Raw genomic sequence first — 20,462 nt, 5'->3', positions numbered from 1 at the left:
GTTCCTAAGATTCGGTTTTTTACTGAATTTGACAAGAATTTGACTCTAGGTGTTTTCGAAAGTGTTGAAAAAAATCTTAGGATCTCCGAGAGTCTTTATAATGTGAAAGAACCTTCAGTATTTGATTGTAGAAAAAATTTGAAAAGATGTTGACTCCAAATATTATGTTCTCGAAAGAGTTTGCAAGAACTTTAGAGTTCCCTAGATTCTTTTTTTAAATAATGTAAAAGTTTCATTTTAGAAAAAAATTGAAAAAATCTCGAGCGGTTCCAGTGTTCTTTTTTTTAACGATTTTGAAAAGACCTTGGTTCTAGGTGTTTTTTTTTTCGAAAAAGTTTGAAGGAATATTAGGATTCTAGAGTCCCTTTTAATAAAGTGAAATATTTTTCATTGTTTTAATTTTAAAAAGAATTTAAAAAGATCCCGAGGGTTCCTAAGCTTCGGTTTTTTAATAAATTTGACAAGAATTTGACACTTTTGTTTCGAAAGAGTGGAAAAGAATCTTAGGATTCGTAATGTGAAAGAATCTTTATTGTTCTATTTTAAAAAGAATTTGAAAAGATCTCGAGAGCTCCTAAGCTTCGGTTTTTGAACGAATTTGAGAAGATTTTGGTTGGTTTTTTTTGAAAGAGTTTGAAGGAATTTTATGATTCCTTAGAGTCTTTTGTTAAATAATGTGAAAGAATCTTCAGTGTTTTATTTTAGAAAGAATTTGAAAAGATCTAGAGGGCTCCTAATGTTCGGTTGCCGTACGAATTTGAAAAGATCTTAGCGCCAAGTGTTTTGTTTTCCAAAGAGTCTGAAAGAATGTTAGGGTTTTCTAGATATATATTTTTTTAATAATGTGAAAGTTTTATTTTAGAAAGAATTTGAAAAGATCTCGAGGGCTCCAAGTGTTCGGTTTTTAAATAAGTTGAAAAGATTTCGGCTCTACATATTTTTTTTCGAAACAGTTGAAAGGAATCCTAGAGTCTTTTTAATGTGAAAGAATCTTCACTGTTTTATAGTGGAAAAATTTGAAATGATCTTGGCACCAAATACTTTGTTTGTGTGAAGTTTGAAGGAATATTGGGATCCTAGAGTTTCTTTTAAATAATGCGAAATAACTTACATTGATTTTTTTAAGCTTCCGTTTTTAAGAGTTTGGCTCTAGGTTTTTTTTTCTCGAAAGAGTTGAAAGGAATCTTTGGATCTCCTAGAGTCTTTTTAATGTGAAAGAATCTGTTTTATCGCAGAAAAAAAGTGAGAAAATCTTGGCTCTATAAATATTTTGTTTTCGACAGAGTTTAAAAGAATTTTAGGAGTCGTAATGTGAAAGAATTTTTATTGTTCTATTTTAAAAAGAATTTGAAAAGATTTCGAGAGCTCCTAAGCTTCGATTTTTGAATGAATTTGAGAAGATTTTGGTTGTTTTTTTTTTCGAAAGAGTTTGAAGGAATCTTATGATTCCTTAGAGTCTTTTGTTAAATAATGTGAAAGAATCTTCAGTGTTTTATTTTAGAAAGAATTTGAAAAGATCTAGAGGGCTCCTAATGTTCGGTTGCCGTACGAATTTGAAAAGATCTTAGCGCCAAGTGTTTTGTTTTCCAAAGAGTCTGAAAGAATGTTAGGGTTTTCTAGATATATATTTTTTTTAATAATGTGAAAGTTTTATTTTAGAAAGAATTTGAAAAGATCTCGAGGGCTCCAAGTGTTCGGTTTTTAAATAAGTTGAAAAGATTTCGGCTCTACATATTTTTTTTCGAAACAGTTGAAAGGAATCCTAGAGTCTTTTTAATGTGAAAGAATCTTCACTGTTTTATAGTGGAAAAATTTGAAATGATCTTGGCACCAAATACTTTGTTTGTGTGAAGTTTGAAGGAATATTGGGGTCCTAGAGTTTCTTTTAAATAATGCGAAATAACTTACATTGATTTTTTTAAGCTTCGGTTTATAAATTAGTTTCACAAGAGTTCGGCTCTAGGCTTTTTTTCGAAAGAATTGAAAGGAATCTTTGGATCACCTAGAGTCTCTTTAATGTGAAAGAATCTTCAGTTTTATCGCAGAAAAAATTTGAAAAAATCTTGGCTCTAAATATTTTGTTGTCGACAGAGTTTAAAAGAATCTTAGGATTCGTAATGTCAAAGAATCTTTATTGTTCTATTTTAAAAAGCTTTTGAGAAGATCTGCAGAGCTCTTAAGCTTCGATTTTTGAATGAATTTGAGAAGATTTTGGTTGTTTTTTTTCGAAAGAGTTTGAAGGAATCTTACGATTCCTTAGAGTTTTTTTTAAATAATGTGAAAGAATCTTCAGCGTTTTATTTTAGAAAGAATTTGAAAAGATTTCGAGGACTCCTAAGCTTCGGTTTTTGAACGAATTTGAAAAGATCTCGTCTCTAAGTGGTTTTTTTTTTCGAAAGAGTGAAAAAAGAATGATCTTCTAGAGACTTTTTCTAAATAAATTCGGTTTTTGAACAAGTTTGAAAAGAACTTAACGCTAAATGTTTTGTTTTCGAAAGAGTTCGAAAGAATCATTGGGTTCTCCCTAGATTTTTGTTAATAATGGGACAGAAACTTCATTGTTTTATCTTATCAAAATTGTGAAATAATGTCGAGGGTTTCAAGTGTTCAGTTTTTGAACGAATTTGAAAAGATCTTGGCTCTAGGTGTTTTTTTTAAGAGTTTGAAGCAATCTTTTTTAAATAAAGTGAAAGAGTTTTTAGTGTTTTTTTTTTGGAGAAAATTAGAAAAATTCTCGAGGGCTCCTATCATCCGGTTTTTGAACGAATTTGAAAAGAAACTTAACGCCAAGTGTTTTGTATTCGAAAGAACCTTAGTCTTTTTAAATATTGTGAATAACTTTAAATTTTTGTTAGAGTTCTGTTTTTTTTTGTAAAAATTAAATAAAAAAAGGCGGATTAATAAACCACACATACAGAACAGAAAAAATCAAAGCAGAACAAATTGATCTAATGTTATTTAGTATTTTTTTCTGTAATTCTGTTCTTTTTCGTCTTCCAATTAGTGAAAACTGGTCAGTAAATGTCAATTTTTAGTTCAAACCATTACCCTCAAACCTATTTTCTGTCCCCAACGACGACCAACAAAATTTAATCTCCAAAGTAAATCAAATTATCAATAAAAACTCACATATGCTCCAGCTTCTGCAGCGGCTTCAGCACCCCACTGTCTAGCTCATCAAATTGGTTATGCTCGAACGTCCTGAAACCGATTTCTTAACACCTTTTCCCGCCGCCCTTTTTACTTACAATGAAATTAACCGTGGAACGTCGGTGAAAACGGCCACTTCGATCGTCTCAATAAGGTTCTCATTCAACGTCCTGGAAAGATTTTTGCTTGTTCAGATCACATTCTTAATGGAAAACCGTTGCCAAAGATATCAAATCAGGATTTGCAAGTCAGATCATAAGGATAAGGATAATATTTGTACTTTCACGAAAAAAACAATGTGATTTTTTCAAGTTCCGAATCAAGGTAAATTGAGTTCGCAAGAAAACAAACAAAGCGAATTTTCATTTAATTAATAAAGCGAAGTGAGAAACCCTAAAACGGTCTAAATCTGACTTTCCCGGCTCAGCCGCCACATCGTTATCTCATTTTTGCCCTGTTTGCTCTCTCGTAGAAAATTTGATAAAACTCATCCCCTTTGAATCCGACTTTCGGTTTTGATTGCCGGAATTCTAAATAAAGATAAACGCCAACACGACAGGAAAGCCAGAAATAGAGTAACTTTGTCGGAGACGAGATTTTAAACCCTTTAGACATGCGATACTTACAGGATCCGGAGGAGCGTCAGATTGAGGAAAATCCCGTCTTTGAGGTGGACCAGCTTGTTGCTTGACAGGTATCTGAAATCAAAACGGCTTTGACAAATAGAGAAACTGCAACGGACGTGCAGACAGACATACCGACGAACCTCTGGAGTGTCAATAAAGTATTAATACAACGTGTACAATATTTTCCCTAGCGGGGAGGAAAACTCTCGCTTTCGCCTGAATACCTGAAAGCAGCCACTTGGAAACAGTGGTTGGCTTTGATTTATTTCAAGTTCAAGGACGGAGGTGTGTTGTCGCACTGTATATTGCACCCCTCGAGTATAAATAGTCCCGATAAATTCCGTTTAACTACTCGCTTTCGTGGAGATAAATAAAATTTGTGGGATTGGGGGATGAAAGGGGGTTAAATTTACCTTCCGCGACGATATTGCTTTCTGCATGGATCTCCTGAATTTTTTATGGAGGGATGAATCGGGCTTTTACAAATAAGGGTGCGTTATATTGAATGGAACTACTGAAGGGTTGTTTACTAGTTTCTTTTTATTAATTCACGGTTCTTTAGCCAATTTAATTAAAGTTGCTCGTAGAATTGCTCAAAGTGTTTGTTTCTAAGGGTAAACATTTGCTCGATACAATAATTGAAAGCAATATTTCTGGGAAATCTTTCAGGTTTTCCTTTTCAATGGAGCGATATAAAATTTCCGACGTTTCAGGGGGAAGTGCTAAAGCGACAAATGTTAGAGGAATAGGAGCGTTTATTAGAGAATGAATGGGTTTTTTAATGAAAGTGGAAATGTTGTGGGTGGATTATGATGGGGTGGATTTCTTGCAAGGTTCTAGTTTCCATTTCGAATGAAAATATAATTCAGCGAGTTTCTCTGTCGGAAAAATATTGCATGCTGTGATTGTATCTCCCAAGACAATTCTGCCTACAGATGAATTAAATTTAATTTAAATGTTTGATACTTTTTTAAATGTTTCCCGAGGGATCGGGGGTAGATTCCTAATTCGGGGTTGAGAGTACGCATTTAGGGAAATTAATTCCGGACGGGGACGACGCACGCCTATTATACACCGTTCACCGAACAGATGGAGCACTGAGTTTCATAGCGAAAAGATGAAATACCGTCACACAAAAGATCTGTCTAATAAATTCGTCAACACAGACAACCTGACAAGAAAACACGACTTGACTTTGACGACTTTATTAAAATAAAGCAAGACGAAATAGAGAAGACATCCAGACGCAGTGTCACCTTAATTTATTGCCCCCTCCCAATTTTTCTCACTTTTCCCCGTTCATCATGCCCCGACATCAGTTTTCATCAAAGCTCGGGTAGTCCTCTTAGATTTCCCTTGTTTGTGGTTTCGCATCCAACTTATATGACTCTGTCAAGAAGGGTTCCTTGCACCCTCTCGTCACGACCCAAACCCACCCCCATTCCTCCAGGACGTGTTTTGCATACCCCACATTTGTTTACACCAGATCGACATCCTCCCGACTGCGCCAATTACGTTGCATGCAATGATGAATACGGTCATTTTCGACTTTATTGTACATAATCCTCGATAAATTTCGACCGCGTTTGACAATTGCCGCTTAATCGCCCAATAAAAGTGCCGTTTCTCCAATTAAACGCCAGATCGGGTAATATCAGGGGTTATGAAAGAGCGCTAAGATGTCGTAACATCCTGTGTTAAGTTAAGTTCGTCTCGTAAAGTAAGGCTTCGATCTCATAACTAATTAGAAGAGCTCGTGCTGCGGGATTAACGAGAAAATTGTGATTCGGAACGACGCTACGGAAAATGGGGACTTCGAGTTTAAATGCTGAGGTTTTAAACTAATTTCTGTATGAACGTGAATGATGGATGGGCAGACAGACAGACACACGGAACGCTTTTTCCGTACTTTATTATCGTTATTTCGAGCATCAATATTTCAAAGCGAGTTACGACCCCGCACCCCCATAATTCACGCATTATCTATCACAGATAATGCACAAATATCGCTGGCGAACTTAAAACTTCCATTAGTCATGAAGTTGGCTGCGTTGTGCTCGTTTTTCTCCGTTCTCCCGTACCTCGGTAAGTCGCCAATATTCAAATTTCTTGAAAGCAAAAATCTGTCCGAAATCACCACCTTTATCGACTAGCTTTACGATAATTCCCCCCGAAGGGCGCAAAATAAAGAAAGAAACGAGTTCCCGTCTGTTGATTCTCGGCTTTTCGCAAACAAATTGCCCAAAATGAACGCACTAACGCCGCAATATTTTCGACGTTTTATATCGTTGTTAAACAAAACGTAATTTTGTGACGTTTAAATAAATTGAGGCGATTTGCGATGTTTGCTCGGAGTGAAATTGCACAGTCGTATAAATGCGGCAAGGAGCAAACGTAGACTTTTGCTTTTTCTCGAATTTATTAACGACTTAACCAATACGATTTTATTACAGGTAACACCATTGTATGTTACCGTTGCCAAACCGGCTATGTAACTTCCGAAGTTTGCAGTAACCTGTTGGCACCAGGGTTTGTTAATGAGTGCGACGGTCCGAATTCGCAATGTTTCGAGTCCATTCAGTGGTTTAATAGTAAAATTATCGTTTTATGACTTTTGTTTTTTTTAGTAAGATTGTTTTAGATGGTGCTCTTCGTTTAGCTATGAGGGACTGCTGGACCCCTCCTGAAAACACGACTGGGGGTTTTTGCGAAAATTACCAAAGTCCTGAAGGAATTTTGAAATATTGTAGGAACTGTACGCAGGATTTGTGTAATATGGATGATATATATCAACCTGTCAAATTGTTGAACTGCTACTTTTAACATGTCTCGACTACGTTTATCGTCTAGATAATAAAAATAATAAATGTGGCATTCGTCAAGGTGGACTTTTGTTGTTTGTTATGTGGGACGTCGCGTTTTATCGCTGCCATTAGGTGCTACTGATAATACAGTTTTAAATTGTACTTTTAACACAGATTAAAAAGACATCGTGAGATTAACTTAATTTTTACTGGGGAGTCGTTCAAGGGCCCGGTAAAGGTCAGCTGCTGTTATTAATTTTTGTAATGACGTTGTTACAAGCACGGATAAAGTCTCCGTTTATGCTACGAATTGTTTTTGATTATTAACAAAACAAGTGAAGGTGACGCATTTTTTATCGATGGAACGTCGAAAATATAGCATTAACTAGATAGCGCAATAATTTTCAAGGTTTTCAATGTAAAAGTATTATGAAAATTCGTCTGAAATATTTGTGGCGTGTGCGTAATTATGCATATTTCTAAATCGCAGAGATATGAGTAAATAACGTAATAAATCGTGTGTCGGTTGTGTGATTTATTATTATTGAAGGAGAAAAGTGGAACGAAAAATTACTGTACTTGTTGTGTCAGGCGTTGGACTATTTTTTTTAATTTATATTTCAATGTGAAGCTTTGTAATTGTCAACGTTAATGTACTTTCCATTAGGCAAAGATAATACCTTTTAATTAAAAAAAAGCGCTTAGCTAAGATAATTGCGTTCTTGATTATGCTTTTACTGTACAGACACACTTTGCCTGTTGTACAATACACCATGAATGTTGTAATTTTCACGATTTTTCTTGTGTTGTATATCGCTTTTTTCGGTAAGTAGTGGGTGAATTAGTTACAACAAACGCCAATCTCCGAAACTACCGGACCGAATACTTTGAAATTTAAGTATAACTTGAGATTATTTACCTTTTGATTCTCGATTTTTTAATTGATTTTCGATTTTGGAATTTTTTTAATTTTTCAGTATTTGATTTTCCAGCTTTTCGCCATTTTAGTTTTAGGATTTTTTAATTTACCGATTTTTCAGTTTTTCGTTTCATTAATTTTTCGATTTTTAAATTTGGTATTTTTCGATTTCTTAATTTCTCGTTTTTTTTTGATTTTTCGGTTTTTCAATTTTTCGTTTTTACGAATTTTTGATCTTTCGATTTCCCAGTTTTTTTCAATTTTTCAAAATTTTGATATCCCAACATATCACTTTTTCAATTTTTAAAATTTCTCTTTGAAATTGTCGATTTCTCACCTTTTCAACATTTTAATTTGGGACATTTTTCATTTTCTGGCTTTACAACTTCTCGACGTTTCGATTTTGGATTTTCAATTTTTCAATATTTCAATTTTTTTGTTTCAGTGCTCCATTTTCGATTTTTGAACTTTCCCGATTTCGATTTATCGCTTTTTCAATTTTTCGATTTGTAAAATTTTTGGTTTATCGAGATTTTTCGATTGCTCAATTTTCCTATTTGATTTTTCAATTTTTCCGCTTTTCGATTTTTCAATTGTAGATACATATTTCGATTTTTCAATTTTTTGATTTTCCAGCTTTTCGCCATTTCAATTTTAGGATTTTTTTATATACCGACTTTTTCGTTTCATTAATTTTTCGATTTTTTTAATTTAGTATTTTTTGATTTGTTAATTTCTCGTTTTCTTGATTTTTCGGTTTTTCAATTTTTCGTTTTTACGAATTTTTGATCTTACGATTTCCCAATTTTTAAATTTTTCAATATTTCGATGTCCTAACATCTCGCTTTTTCTATTTTTAAAATTTCTCTTTGAAATTGTCGATTTCTCATCTTTTCAACATTTTAATTTTGGAAATTTTTCATTTTCTGGCTTTACAATTTCTCGACGTTTAGATTTTGGATTTTTAAACTTTTTGGTTTTTCAGTTTTTCAATATTTCAAATTTTTTTATATTTCAATGCTCGATTTACGATTTTTGAACTTTCCCGATTTCGATTTTTCGCTTTTTCAATTTTTCGATTTGTAAAATTTTTGGTTTATCGAGATTTTTCGATTGCTCAATTTTCCTATTTGATTTTTCAATTTTTCAATTGTAGATACATATTTCGATTTTTCAATTTTTCGATTTTCCAGTTTTTCGCCATTTCAGTTTTAGGATTTTTTTATATACCGACTTTTTCGTTTCATTAATTGTCAATTTTTTTAATTTAGTATTTTTTGATTTGTTAATTTCTCGTTTTCTTGATTTTTCGGTTTTTCAATTTTTCATTTTTGCGAATTTTTTCAATTATTAAATTTTTCAAAATTTCGATATCCTAACATCTCGCTTTTTCGTCTTTTAAAATTTCTCTTCTTTGAAATTGTCGATTTCTCATCTTTTCAACATTTTAATTTTGGAAATTTTTCATTTTCTGGCTTTACAATTTCTCAACGTTTAGATTTTGGATTTTTAAACTTTTTGGTTTTTCAATTTTTCAATATTTCAAATTTTTTTATGTTTCAATGCTCGATTTTCGATTTTTGAACTTTCCCGATTTCGATTTTTCGCTTTTTCAACTTTTCGATTTGTAAAATTTTTGATTTATCGAGATTTTTCGATTGCTCAATTTTCCTATTTGATTTTTCAATTTTTCCGCTTTTCGATTTTTCAATTGTAGATACATATTTCGATTTTCAATTTTTTTATTTTTCCAGCTTTTCGCCATTTCAGTTTTAGGATTTTTTTATATACCGACTTTCTCGTTTCATTAATTTTTCGATTTTTTTAATTTAGTATTTTTCGATTTGTTAATTTCTAGTTTTCTTGATTTTTCGGTTTTTCAATTTTTCGTTTTTACGAATTTTTGATCTTACGATTTCCCAATTTTTAAATTTTTCAAAATTTCGATATCCTAACATCTCGCTTTTTCGATTTTTAAAATTTCTCTTCTTTGAAATTGTCGATTTCTCACCTTTTCAACATTTTAATTTTGGAAATTTTTCATTTTCTGGCTTTACAATTTTTCGACGTTTCGATTTTGGATTTTAAAATTTTTTGGTTTTTTAATTTTTCGATATTTCAATTTTTTTATGTTTCAGTGCTCGATTTTCGATTTTTGGACTTTCCCGATTTCAATTTTTCAATTATTCGATTTGTAAAATTTTTGGTTTATCGAGATTTTTCGATTGCTCAATTTTCCTATTTGATTTTTCAATTTTTCCACTTTTCGATTTTTCAATTGTAGATACATATTTCGATTTTTCAATTTTTCGATTTTCCAGCTTTTCGCCATTTCAGTTTTAGGATTTTTTTATATACCGACTTTTTCGTTTCATTAATTTTCGATTTTTTTTTTAGTATTTTTTGATTTGTTAATTTCTCGTTTTCTTGATTTTTCGGTTTTTCAATTTTTCGTTTTTACGAATTTTTGATCTTTCGATTTCCCAATTTTTAAATTTTTCAATATTTCGATATCCTAACATCTCGCTTTTTCGATTTTTAAAATTTCTCTTCTTTGAAATTGTCGATTTCTCACCTTTTCAACATTTTAATTTTGGAAATTTTTCATTTTCTGGCTTTACAATTTTTCGATATTTTAATTTCTCGATTCTTTAATTTTAAAATGTTTCGATTTTTTTATTGTTTCATTGTCGATTTTTCGACGTTTCGATTTTGGATTTTTAAACTTTTTGGTTTTTCAATTTTTCAATATTTCAATTTTTTTTATGTTTTAATGCTCGATTTTTGATTTTTGAAATTTCCCGATTTCGATTTTTCGCTTCTTCAATTTTTGGATTTGTAAAATTTTTGATTTATCCATTTTTTAGTTGCTCAATTTTCAGATTTGATTTTTCAGTTCGATTTATCGATTTTTAAAATTTTTTAATTTCTAGATTTTTCGATTTTCCGTTTTTTCGACATTTTCGCTTTTCGATTTCCCAACTGTTCGCCATTTTAGTTTTGCGAATTTTCAATTTACCGATTTTTCAGTTGCTCATTCTTCAGTTTTCCGATTTTTTAAGTTTTGGATTTTTCGATTTCTCAATGTCCCGTTTTTTGAATTTTTCAGTTTTTCGTTTTTACGATTTTTTGATATTTTGATTTCCCTATATTGTTAATTTTTCGTATTTTCGATTTCCCGACATCTCGTTTTTTTCAATTTTTAAATTTTGCCTTCTTTTAAATTGTCGATTTCACGCCTTTTCAACATTTCAATTTTGGTAAAATGCCTATCAGTTTTCCGATTTTCCAATTTTCTGACATTTCAATATCTAGATTTTGCAGTTTTTTGATTTGAAATTACGCGAGTTTTAATTTTTTTATATTATAAAAACATATTTCATATGGTAATTTCTTGTAGAGAAATGAGGATTTTGCAAATATAAAATTCATCATAACTGGGAAGGGGTGGGTGGGCGGGGCTTATATTTTGTCCATTTTTTCTTATAATACGAAATCTTCCTCTGGAAACAAGAAACTGAAAACATGTTTAACTATCCTATTGTTGAAAAAAAACTTATGTCCCATCCACCCTAGAAAATTCTACCCTTTTAAAAACATATTTCATACGGTAATCTCTTGTACAGAAATGAGGATTTTGCAACTAAGTTCCACCCTTCAACTCACGATGAATAAAAAATTCGTCACAATTGAGAACGGGTGGGTGGGCGGGGCTTATATTTTGCCCGTTTTTGTTAATGTACGAAGTCTTCTTTTCCCAACAAGAAACTGAAAACATGTTTAACTGTCCTGTTGTTGAAAGAAAACATTATATATTAAAAAAATTAATAAATAAAGATTAAGCCCCACCCACCCGCCCCGATTTCAATTGTGATGAATTTTTCATTCGTTGTTAGATAGAGGAGCGCAGTGTAATTGCAAAACACATGTTGAAAAAATAAAGGAAATGGAAACGAAAAATTGTGAATAAAATTAAGAAAATGAAAACTAATAAGTAGGGAAAACCAAAAATAAAAATAAAGAACTTGAAAATTGAAGAAACAAGAAATTAAAAAATTGAAAAATTACCTCAATATTTTGCTGAACAAATCCTATGTTGAATGTGCAAAGTTTGATGAGTCTATATTTGCTTATACAGGGTATCTTAAAAAAATTAATGACAGCCAATTTATTTTATTGTTTCAATCAAGAATTGCAAAACTGAATACTTTGAAATCTTGCAGACGTTTTAAGGTCATTGTAAGCATGGTAAATTGTTAATAAATCCCCAAAAAAACTCTCAAAATTTTGCCGAATAAATAAATTCTACCCAAATGTGCAAAATGATGAGTTTTTACTTGTGATTCATCATTGCATTCATATTTTTTATTAATCAAATTAAGAAGGCGTCACCCCATTTTCCCGAAAATGTAAAAATACAAACCTCTTTATTTTCTTTATTTAATAATAATTATAATAATGATATTCAGAACATTTTGTCGATTGTAGCTTATTATTTAATAGTTTTGATCCTCTGTTTTGAGAAGACAAATTCATTCAAATCAAACTAATTTCTACGTGACATCCTTCCGATGTAAACATAAACACTTTCGAGTTGTTTTTCTTGTGGAGGATAACCTAAGGACGTACATTTATGCAGTTCATCGGGCAATTTGGTACTTTCATATTTTTTCGATATTTAGGATGCTGAGCCTTCCCTAGATCTAGACAAGTTATAAGTAATCAAATGTGAATTACAACATCTAAAATCAAACTAAATGTAGTGTTTAATTCAATAAGCGGACGTCAGATCAATAAAAAAGTCTGGACCGTCGGCATTGTGATCCGGTTATTGCAATTCGTAGAAAACATCTTTTAGTTTAGTTTCTGTTTTTACTGTCACGTCTACAGGTTGATAAGCGTTATCGCTATTTATTTTAAATTACGAGTACCATAAATGATTTTCAGTGCAGTCTTCAGTAGCATCTCTGTTTTGACATACGGCAGACGTGATTAAATTGTTTCGTTATTTTATTGATCATAAATCACTGTTCAAGAATAACAGTAAGAGAATACTTTTATTTAGTATTACAATGCACCTATCCAAACTGATATATGCGTCCTTGCAAAAATGTGGATGACATCAACACAAAATTTTGTAACAAACTTTACTCAAACATTAGGTACATATTTTAAAAAAAATAAAATTCGCAAAATCAAATCTTTTAATTTTTCGAAAGAGCTAGATTTGACAAGCTGTATTTTATGGGCGAAGTAATCGTCGACCAATTTTTTAGATTTGCGTAAACAGGTGGCTCAAAAAAATTAATGGATGAGTCGATTTAATTTATTGATTAGATTAGTACTTGTTAAGATAAGACTGATTTTGGCAAATGATATACTTTCTAAGAAAATAAGGGGCGGGTGGGTGGGGCTTCGTCTTGCTGAGATAAGTCTGATTTTGGCAAATGGGGGGGTGGTGGGCGGGGCTAGTATTTGCTAAGATAAGACTCAACAATATCAAGAGTAGTTACTAGAATGAAGAAGGGGTGTAGAAAAAACTAAACCCAGCCCTCCCCCCCCCCCCCCTCCATCTGTTTTCTCAATTTCACTGACTTATTTTATATACTGTAAAATGGGAGTCGAATTCTACATTGAAAAACGGTGGAATTAAAGATTTAAAACAAAGTCAGAAGCGGCCCCGCCCACCCACCCTTATTCCGTTTTAATCATTCATTTTATTGACTCTGTTCCGCAAAATGACGACAAATTAAATTAAACAGCTCACTCCACTTATTAATTTAAAAAATTTCGCTTCTGGAAAACATAACTGAGCGACTACAAAACTAGGTAGCGATTGCGGCTACGTCACGATAAAAATTTGTCTTATCTGGAATAGCCGCATTTTCAAGAAAACACGCCCATTAAACCTTTATATATTCGTACGTGGCAGACGCACTCTGTTATTCGCCCCAAAAACACCATGAATTTTTTAATTTGGACAATTTTTCTTACTGTTGTCTTCTCGTACAAGGGTAACCATTTCCCAGTGTTAATTTTTCGGTATTTTACCATTTATTTGGCAGGATCGGCCCTTGAGTGTTATTTTTGTAACCAAGGATACCACGAAATAACCCCGTGTACAAGAGTCGGACAACCCCGTGGTTTGACAAAAGTGTGCACTGGAAGAAACCCGAGGTGCGTTCAATCGATTGAATGGTTCCAAAGTAAGAAAATTTTTAATTTACAGGTACGTAATATTTTTAAGTATATATTTTTAGATGGAAGTCTACAACTAGTGAAAAGAGATTGTTCGGACGGTGACTACTGTAAACATTTCAGCAATAAAGTCGGCGTTTTAAAACAATGCAAAACGTGCACGACGGATTTATGCAACAGTGACACGATTTACGAGCCTCTTCCAACGAAATGTCAGTAGTTTTGCCCTTGAAGGGATTAAGTACTTATTCTTAGTTAGTAGGGTGATGTAATAAGACATTTTTAATACATATGCATAATTGTATTAAAATACAATAATATTATGACATAACTACAGACTTAAATAAAGCCACATAATGAAAGTCCGACTGTAACGAAACGACATATTTATCCATAAAAAAATATCGCTTAGAGCAAAAAAAAAATATCTACATAATTGAACCTTCCATATCTACTGAAAGCACATACACTTCGTTTTTTTGTTACAACTACAACACACAACTCGCTATGAATTTCTTACTATTGGTAATTTTCTTCACTGCTTTAACCCCACACTTGGGTAAGTTTCAAAAAACCTTACCCGTTTTCTATTTAATTTTAATTTCTATTTTATTCAGAATCAACACGCACTATAGAATGTTACCACTGTAACATCGGCTACCACTCAAACACCCCCTGTACAATAGTACGTCCCGGTAGCAAATCAAAACCGTGCACCGGCCAAAATCCGACGTGCGTTCAATCCATCGAGTGGTTCCAAAGTAAGCCCACTCACATTTTTCTCCACATACTATTTTTATTTTTAGATGGAAGTCTGCAATTATTGAAACGAGCTTGTTCCGACGGCGATTATTGTAAAAATTTTAGCAACAAAGTCGGCGTTTTGAAACAATGCAAAACGTGCCAGACGGATTTATGCAACGGTGATCCTGTTTACGAACCTTATCCGACGAAATGTCAATAAAGATAATAAGAATGGTGAAGTCGTTTCAGTGGTTTTAATGTGACCACACGCTATGTTTACTAAATATTATAAATGCATATATTTTTGTGTGTTTTGCTATTAAAGGGTTTAAATTGGTGACATAAGAGTGCAGAATTTACACTGAACTTATCTTGTCTCTAAAGCACAGCAAATACCACCAGTGAGTGTTGTAACTAGTCAAGTTTTAGCGGAAAGAATAAATATAATTAATTTAGGAGCGGATTTAATTGTCCGTGACGTTTCAAACATGCATCTGAAATAAAGGTTAAACCAGCTCAGTGACGTCATCAACTTTTTGATAAGAAACAAGTGATTAGTTATAACGTATCTATGTTTATAGAAGACAATGTAAAATGTCAATTTTTTCATAAAACGTACGTTTAAAATATTTCTAAATATGTCATGCGTAACTAGTAATAACAAAGCAAACAGTGCAGATCTCCCGACCTTGTAATATTTTTCATTTCAAATATGCCGAAAGTGAAGTAACGGTTTCCTCATTACATAATGTAAATATTCAACAAGAATTTAATTGATATCATTATAAAAACAAAATTTTGAATACATTTGGCAAGCTTGTTGTTTAATTTACCTTTCATTTTTATTCCCCTTCTACTAACGACAAGCACGTGAAGAGTAATCACAAAAATTTTATTTTTTAGTTTTTAGTTTAAAATCGTCAGTGAGCACAGGTGTTTTTTTTCGTGATTAAAAAATCAACCTAGCTATTTATAACAATAATAATAATCAACAAATTCCTCCTCGTTAGACTAACAAGGGAAGTTCAATTTGCATAATGAGGTACGTTAAAAATTAAGCTTTTTAATACAAATATTTTTAAAATTTAACACGCGCATTGTTTATTAATCTATGGAAATAAATTGTTTACTTGACGTAGTCCGCTAAAAAATTCCATTTTTATCAGCGAAAAACACAAATGGTTGTCGAAAATTTAACATAACACCTTGTGAGCACTAGGCGTTCGGGTGGCTACCAGAACCATGAAGTTCTTTGTGTTGTGTTTTATCGCTGTGCTTCTGCATACAGGTAACCAGAAACTATCTATTTTTCTTATTTTTTTAGCCTCGACAACGCCTCGTAATAATTTTCTTAACCTTTCAGGATTAACTCTGGTGTGTTTTTCTTGTCAACAAAGCTACCGAACGCGGACCGCCTGCAGCACGACTCTTCCAAACGACATGGTCGAGGAGTGTTCAGAAACGAACGCAATGTGTGTCCAAGCGGTTGAGTGGTTTCAAAGTGAACATTACATTTTTTTTTGGGCCAAAATCTAACTCGATTTTTGCAGATGGGAGTCTCCAACTAGTTCGGAGAGCCTGCTGGAGTGGCGATTTTTGCAAGAACTACACCAAACAAGGTCAGCTCAAGCAGTGTAAGACTTGTACGACCGACAGGTGTAATAACCAAGTTCTCTACGACCCTATAACACCCCCGCAGTGCAGCTAACAATCCAAAAAATAACACTATAGGGTCCGTGTAGCGTACAACTAATCGGCCTTTCCATTGTATGCAAAAATAAAAACAATACTATAGTTTCCGTCAGATTAGAAGATGCAATTAATTACGTTGTCACCGCACAAATCCCTTCTTTGTGCCCAGACGTCCTTTGTCCCTAAACCCTCAGCAATTGTTTTCTAAGAAAACATCTTCTTATCAACCCGTATTATTGCAACACAACACGTATAAATGTCTTTTGACTTACAAATGTTTGAGGGATGGCATCATCGAGAAAGTCCCTCTTTCCAACGAATCGATCTTGTTGTTCGTCAATGACAACGATTCCAGAGGTAAGGGAGGGAAGGTGTTGACAGTGACGTAACGAATTCCGTTATTCTGTAAATGTCTGAAAAAGAGAAGCGAGATTAAAGTATCGCCGGGTGGGGGGAGGTGCTATGAATTGTCGAGGAGGTCAAGGTTGTTTATATTTAATTACAACTAAAGCTCAACGTAAATATGACAATATTTGTATTTTTAGATTTGAATTTCTAAAGTTAATTTGTTGAGTTTCACAACTCCATCTGTTCGATAAACGTAGTATATAATGCTACAATAACAATAATATATAAAAGTTTCCTTGGCCTGCTTTAAAAAATCATTCCACATTTCCCAGTTGTACCTCCCCACAAAGCAAAAGTTCGAAATCGCCCCTACTTACAAAAATTGGAGGCTTTTCAGCGGGGCGAAAACCTCCCTCCTAATCTCCGCGAGCCGATTCCCTCTCAAGTCCCTGAAATATTATAAACACATTTTAATATTAATAGAAACCCATACTCGAAAAGCCCTCCACTCAATCCCGGCTCGGTAAATCGTTAAGACGGATCCAAACTCCCGAATATCTCTAAACTCGCTAAAAATCGATTACGTGCCCCGAATCGAAAAATCTTAATTAAAAAACTCTCAAAAGTCCGCCCCTGTTCGTTAATTTACTTTGTCCGATACTCACAGTTCTTCGAGCTTAACCAATTCTCTAAAAGCGTCCGGATGGATACCCGAGATGCGATTGTGCCTTACGGATCTGGAACGGGGCTGTTATTAAACACCTGATCGAACATAGGGGTGAAATAAAGGATTTTTGCGGCGGATACTTACAAAGTTTTTAAGTCGTTGTGCTGCGGGAAGAGCTCCGAGGGGAGCGTTCTCAGGTCGTTGTTGTCCAAGTGTCTGCGGAGTTTCGTTTATAATGGGGGTTGAAGGGGTGGGGTACTTACATTTTTTGGATGCGGCTGACGTCGAAGAAGGTGTGTGGTTCGAGCTGGGAGATCTGGCAGTGAGCGAAGTTGCTGGAACAAGAGATTTTTGACTTGGGGTAGTTTTTTTCAAGACGGAATTCTCGGGGGTTGCTTTATGTACACAGTTGTATTTATTGAAATAAGCTCTGATTTTTCTGCGACGAATAATATTTCACAATTCCGATACATATATTATATACACTTTTTTAATAACAATAATAATAATAATAATAATAGTAATAAACGCTATCAGACAATGGATGACAGACAGACGGAAACGGCCGACCTACTTTTCCATTCTCTAAGTGTTAACAGTACTGGATATTAAATAACATTAGTTCATACTTAGAAAACTGAAAAAAGCAGTTTGTAAAAATAAATATTTTAAATGACGCGTGAGAAAATACAACAGTCAAAATATTTTTTCCAATAATGACATTTAATCTATGTCAACTTGACAATCAGTTATGACGCTAAGCTTCTTTGGATGCTTCATCGGAAATTTTATTTTGGACAAAATCGGACGTCGACGCTGCATCCTCTTGAGCGCTTTCCCTCAAATCACCTCCTTTCTGCTAATCATATTGTCGTACCAACTCATGGAACTCTTGTATGTAGGTCGCTTCATTGAAGGAATAGAAGAAGGAATGGTTAATACCGTAGTATTCATTTACGTGGGTGAAATAGCGGAACCATGGCCGGAATCGCCTACTACTTCGGAGTAATATTCGTCAACATCATTTTCGTCAACTTATCTATTCGAACGACCGCTTCAATTTTCATCGCAATTCCGGTACTCTTCATAGTACTCTTTTGGAAGATGCCCGAAAGCCCGTACTACCTCCTCATGCATAAAAAAGACAAAAAGCCGAACACGTATTAAAATTCTTGAGACGAAAATCAAACGTGGATGAAGAACTGACGCAACTGAAAGCAGACGTCGATCGCCAGATGTCCGAAAGTGGTACCTTCAAAGACGTTTTCACTATCGACTCAAACAGAAAAGCTTTCTTCATCATGCTAGGCGCCAGGTTTTTCCAGTTAACCACCGGAGTAAGCGTGATGAACTTCTACATCCAGATTCTTCTCAAAGACGCCACTCAAAGTGTTGCTCCACACATCGGTGCTTCGATCATCCTTCTAATCCAGCTCGTCATGACTGTTTTAAACATGTTCATTATTGATAAGTGGGGTCGCAAACCCCTTCTTCTCTTCTCTGTAATAGGCTGTTTTGTCAATTTGCTTCTCCAGATGATTTTCTTCATCCTTAAAGAATACACTAGCGTTGATACTTCGGTTGCTGATTGGTTTCCGCTCATGATGATGATGGTACTCATTTTCGTGTACTCGTTAGGGTTGGGGTCGGTCGTTACTGTTTTGCAAACTGAGATGTTTTCGGCTAGTATTAAAGCGAAACTGACTTGTATGGTGAGCGGGTCGTACTCTTTGATGATTTTGGCGATTACGAAGTACTACCAAGCGACGGCTGATGGGTTTGGATTGAGCGTGCCCTTTTCGAGTTTTATGGTGTTGACTTTTGTCGGAGTTTTGTTCATTTATTATCTTGTGCCGGAGACGAAAGGAAAGACGTTGGAACAGATTCAGCAGAAGTTGAAAGGGGGTCGAAAAGACAAGAAAGTGTCCAACGTGGCGTAGATTTTAAGATTACAAATTGCTTCTATTTATTTGTACAGATAACTACTAATAAAAAAACAAATTTGAATGTTGTTTTTAATTTACTGTGTTTGAAGCGCAAAGTGTGTTGGCCTATTTTAAAATGACGCTTGCGATTAGGCAATAGGTGCTGTATAACGTCATGATCATTTACTATTTTGAATAATTTTTGACACACTATAAGAAAAAAATTAATAAAATTGTTTTATTCAGCTAACTGTATTTCTGAAAAGGAAAAACTGAACAAGAGAAAATCCTTATGCCATTTATACACATTTTCGTTAATAAAATGAACTTAAACCGGTGTATTAATGGTAATTTTGTCTTGTGCAACTTTGTCATACTCTATACATTTCAAAATCATATACAATATGGGATTGCAGATAATAAAACTTTTACTTAAGATGTTTTAACACAACAAATAAGTCGCCAATAAGTATTTCAATATATATATGGAGGACTGCTGTTCTTGTTTTTTCATCCTTCTAAGAAAAGAGAGGGTGGGTGGGCGGGGCTAGCTAAGATGAGACTGATATTGACAAATGACCTATTCTCTAAGAAAATGAAGGGCGAGTGGACGGGCCTGCTACTTAGTAAGATAAGACTGATTTTGCCAAATAACATATCCTCTAAGAAAATGATGGGTAGAGGGTATATCATTTGTCAAAATCAGTCTTATCTTAGCAGGTACTAGCCCCGCCCATCCACCCTCTCTTTTTTAGAAGGTATGTCATTTGCCAAAATCGGTCTTATTTTAACAGGTACTAGCCCCGCCCAACCACCCTCTCTTTTCTTAGAAGGTACAATTGCGCCCCTCCAAAAGTGCACGATTTTTCGTTGTCATGGAATTTTTTGAATTTTTAAATTAATGTAAGTCTAGGTATTACCAGTGGCGCAGCATTTTTGAATAAACAAAATGTCAAATTTGATTTCATGACTTGAAGATACATTTACAATAGAGAAAATTATCGTGCACTTTTGGAGGGCCGCAACTGTATGTAATTTGCCAAAATCGGTCTTATTTTAGCAGATACTAGCCCCGCCCACCCACCCTCTTTTTTCTTAGAGGATATGTCATTTGCGAAAATCAGTTTTATTTTAGCAGGTATTAACCCCGCCCACCCGCCCTCTATTTTCTTAGAGGGACCTCCTTTGCCAAAATCAGTCTTTCTTAGCAGATACTAGCCCCGCCTACCCACCATTTATTTTCTTAAGGGATATGTTAATTGGCAATATCTTGGCAATCACTAACCCCGCCCACCCGCCCTTTATTTTCTTAGAGGGCTAGCACCTGAGACTAGACTAGACCGATTTTAGCTAATAAGATCCCTCTAAGAAAATAGAGGGTGGGTGGGC

General features: G+C 33.9%; 4 protein-coding genes across 10 annotated transcripts in view; 3 read left to right on the top strand and 1 right to left on the bottom strand.

The window, feature by feature from the left end:
* Positions 1 to 20,462, bottom strand: part of LOC135140229 (relaxin receptor 2) — a 140,171-nt gene that overhangs the window by 30,126 nt on the left and 89,583 nt on the right. For 4 of the 5 annotated variants that reach the window (XM_064070701.1, XM_064070699.1, XM_064070702.1 and 1 more), the window contains exons 7-14: positions 17,412 to 17,483; positions 17,293 to 17,364; positions 17,147 to 17,218; positions 16,859 to 16,930; positions 16,406 to 16,546; positions 3,777 to 3,848; positions 3,249 to 3,320; positions 3,130 to 3,201 (exon numbers count right to left, since the gene is read on the bottom strand). In XM_064070701.1, coding sequence (XP_063926771.1) covers positions 3,130 to 3,201; positions 3,249 to 3,320; positions 3,777 to 3,848; positions 16,406 to 16,546; positions 16,859 to 16,930; positions 17,147 to 17,218; positions 17,293 to 17,364; positions 17,412 to 17,483 — 645 coding nt within the window. The remainder of the gene's footprint in view (positions 1 to 3,129; positions 3,202 to 3,248; positions 3,321 to 3,776; positions 3,849 to 16,405; positions 16,547 to 16,858; positions 16,931 to 17,146; positions 17,219 to 17,292; positions 17,365 to 17,411; positions 17,484 to 20,462) is intronic. The other variant, XM_064070703.1, reaches the window with a different exon arrangement.
* LOC135139901 (uncharacterized) lies at positions 5,160 to 6,658 on the top strand. The gene is made up of 4 exons (XM_064070266.1): positions 5,160 to 5,313; positions 5,769 to 5,861; positions 6,230 to 6,367; positions 6,418 to 6,658. The coding sequence occupies exons 1-4, from the start codon at positions 5,160 to 5,162 to the stop codon at positions 6,597 to 6,599; spliced, it is 567 nt and encodes a 188-aa protein (XP_063926336.1). The 3' UTR covers positions 6,600 to 6,658.
* On the top strand, positions 7,322 to 14,784 carry LOC135140248 (uncharacterized). 3 transcript variants are annotated; one of them, XM_064070723.1, is made up of 6 exons: positions 12,484 to 12,542; positions 13,378 to 13,513; positions 13,565 to 13,705; positions 13,760 to 14,256; positions 14,315 to 14,458; positions 14,504 to 14,784. In XM_064070723.1, exons 4-6 carry the CDS (start codon positions 14,205 to 14,207, stop codon positions 14,659 to 14,661), a joined length of 354 nt encoding a protein of 117 aa, XP_063926793.1. In that variant the 5' UTR covers positions 12,484 to 12,542; positions 13,378 to 13,513; positions 13,565 to 13,705; positions 13,760 to 14,204; the 3' UTR covers positions 14,662 to 14,784. The 3 variants fall into 3 exon arrangements, with proteins under 3 accessions (XP_063926795.1, XP_063926793.1, XP_063926794.1); XM_064070724.1 differs by having other exon boundaries at positions 12,502 to 12,542; positions 13,432 to 13,513; XM_064070725.1 differs by lacking the exons at positions 12,484 to 12,542; positions 13,378 to 13,513 and adding an exon at positions 7,322 to 7,405.
* LOC135140249 (uncharacterized) lies at positions 15,616 to 16,253 on the top strand. The gene is made up of 3 exons (XM_064070727.1): positions 15,616 to 15,729; positions 15,805 to 15,942; positions 15,992 to 16,253. Exons 1-3 carry the CDS (start codon positions 15,684 to 15,686, stop codon positions 16,147 to 16,149), a joined length of 342 nt encoding a protein of 113 aa, XP_063926797.1. The 5' UTR covers positions 15,616 to 15,683; the 3' UTR covers positions 16,150 to 16,253.

Source organism: Zophobas morio, unplaced genomic scaffold, assembly GCF_036711695.1.
Source record: "Zophobas morio isolate AGI-343-1 ecotype UQ-CSIRO unplaced genomic scaffold, CSIRO_AGI_Zmor_V1 ptg000038l, whole genome shotgun sequence".
Classification (NCBI taxonomy): domain Eukaryota; kingdom Metazoa; phylum Arthropoda; class Insecta; order Coleoptera; family Tenebrionidae; genus Zophobas; species Zophobas morio.
This window is presented reverse-complemented; position numbering and strand designations above follow the sequence as displayed.

Coding starts and splice junctions, on each gene's coding strand:
- LOC135139901 (XM_064070266.1), top strand. CDS start 5,160: ATGACTCTGTCAAGAAGGGTTCCTTGCACCCTCTCGTCACGACCCAAA. Junction 5,314..5,768: donor TGCATGCAATGATGAATACG/GTCATTTTCGAC, acceptor TATCTATCACAG/ATAATGCACAAATATCGCTG. Junction 6,368..6,417: donor GTCCATTCAGTGGTTTAATA/GTAAAATTATCG, acceptor AGATTGTTTTAG/ATGGTGCTCTTCGTTTAGCT.
- LOC135140249 (XM_064070727.1), top strand. CDS start 15,684: ATGAAGTTCTTTGTGTTGTGTTTTATCGCTGTGCTTCTGCATACAG. Junction 15,730..15,804: donor CGCTGTGCTTCTGCATACAG/GTAACCAGAAAC, acceptor TTAACCTTTCAG/GATTAACTCTGGTGTGTTTT. Junction 15,943..15,991: donor AGCGGTTGAGTGGTTTCAAA/GTGAACATTACA, acceptor CGATTTTTGCAG/ATGGGAGTCTCCAACTAGTT.
- LOC135140248 (XM_064070725.1), top strand. CDS start 14,205: ATGAATTTCTTACTATTGGTAATTTTCTTCACTGCTTTAACCCCACAC. Junction 14,257..14,314: donor TGCTTTAACCCCACACTTGG/GTAAGTTTCAAA, acceptor TATTTTATTCAG/AATCAACACGCACTATAGAA. Junction 14,459..14,503: donor ATCCATCGAGTGGTTCCAAA/GTAAGCCCACTC, acceptor TTTTATTTTTAG/ATGGAAGTCTGCAATTATTG.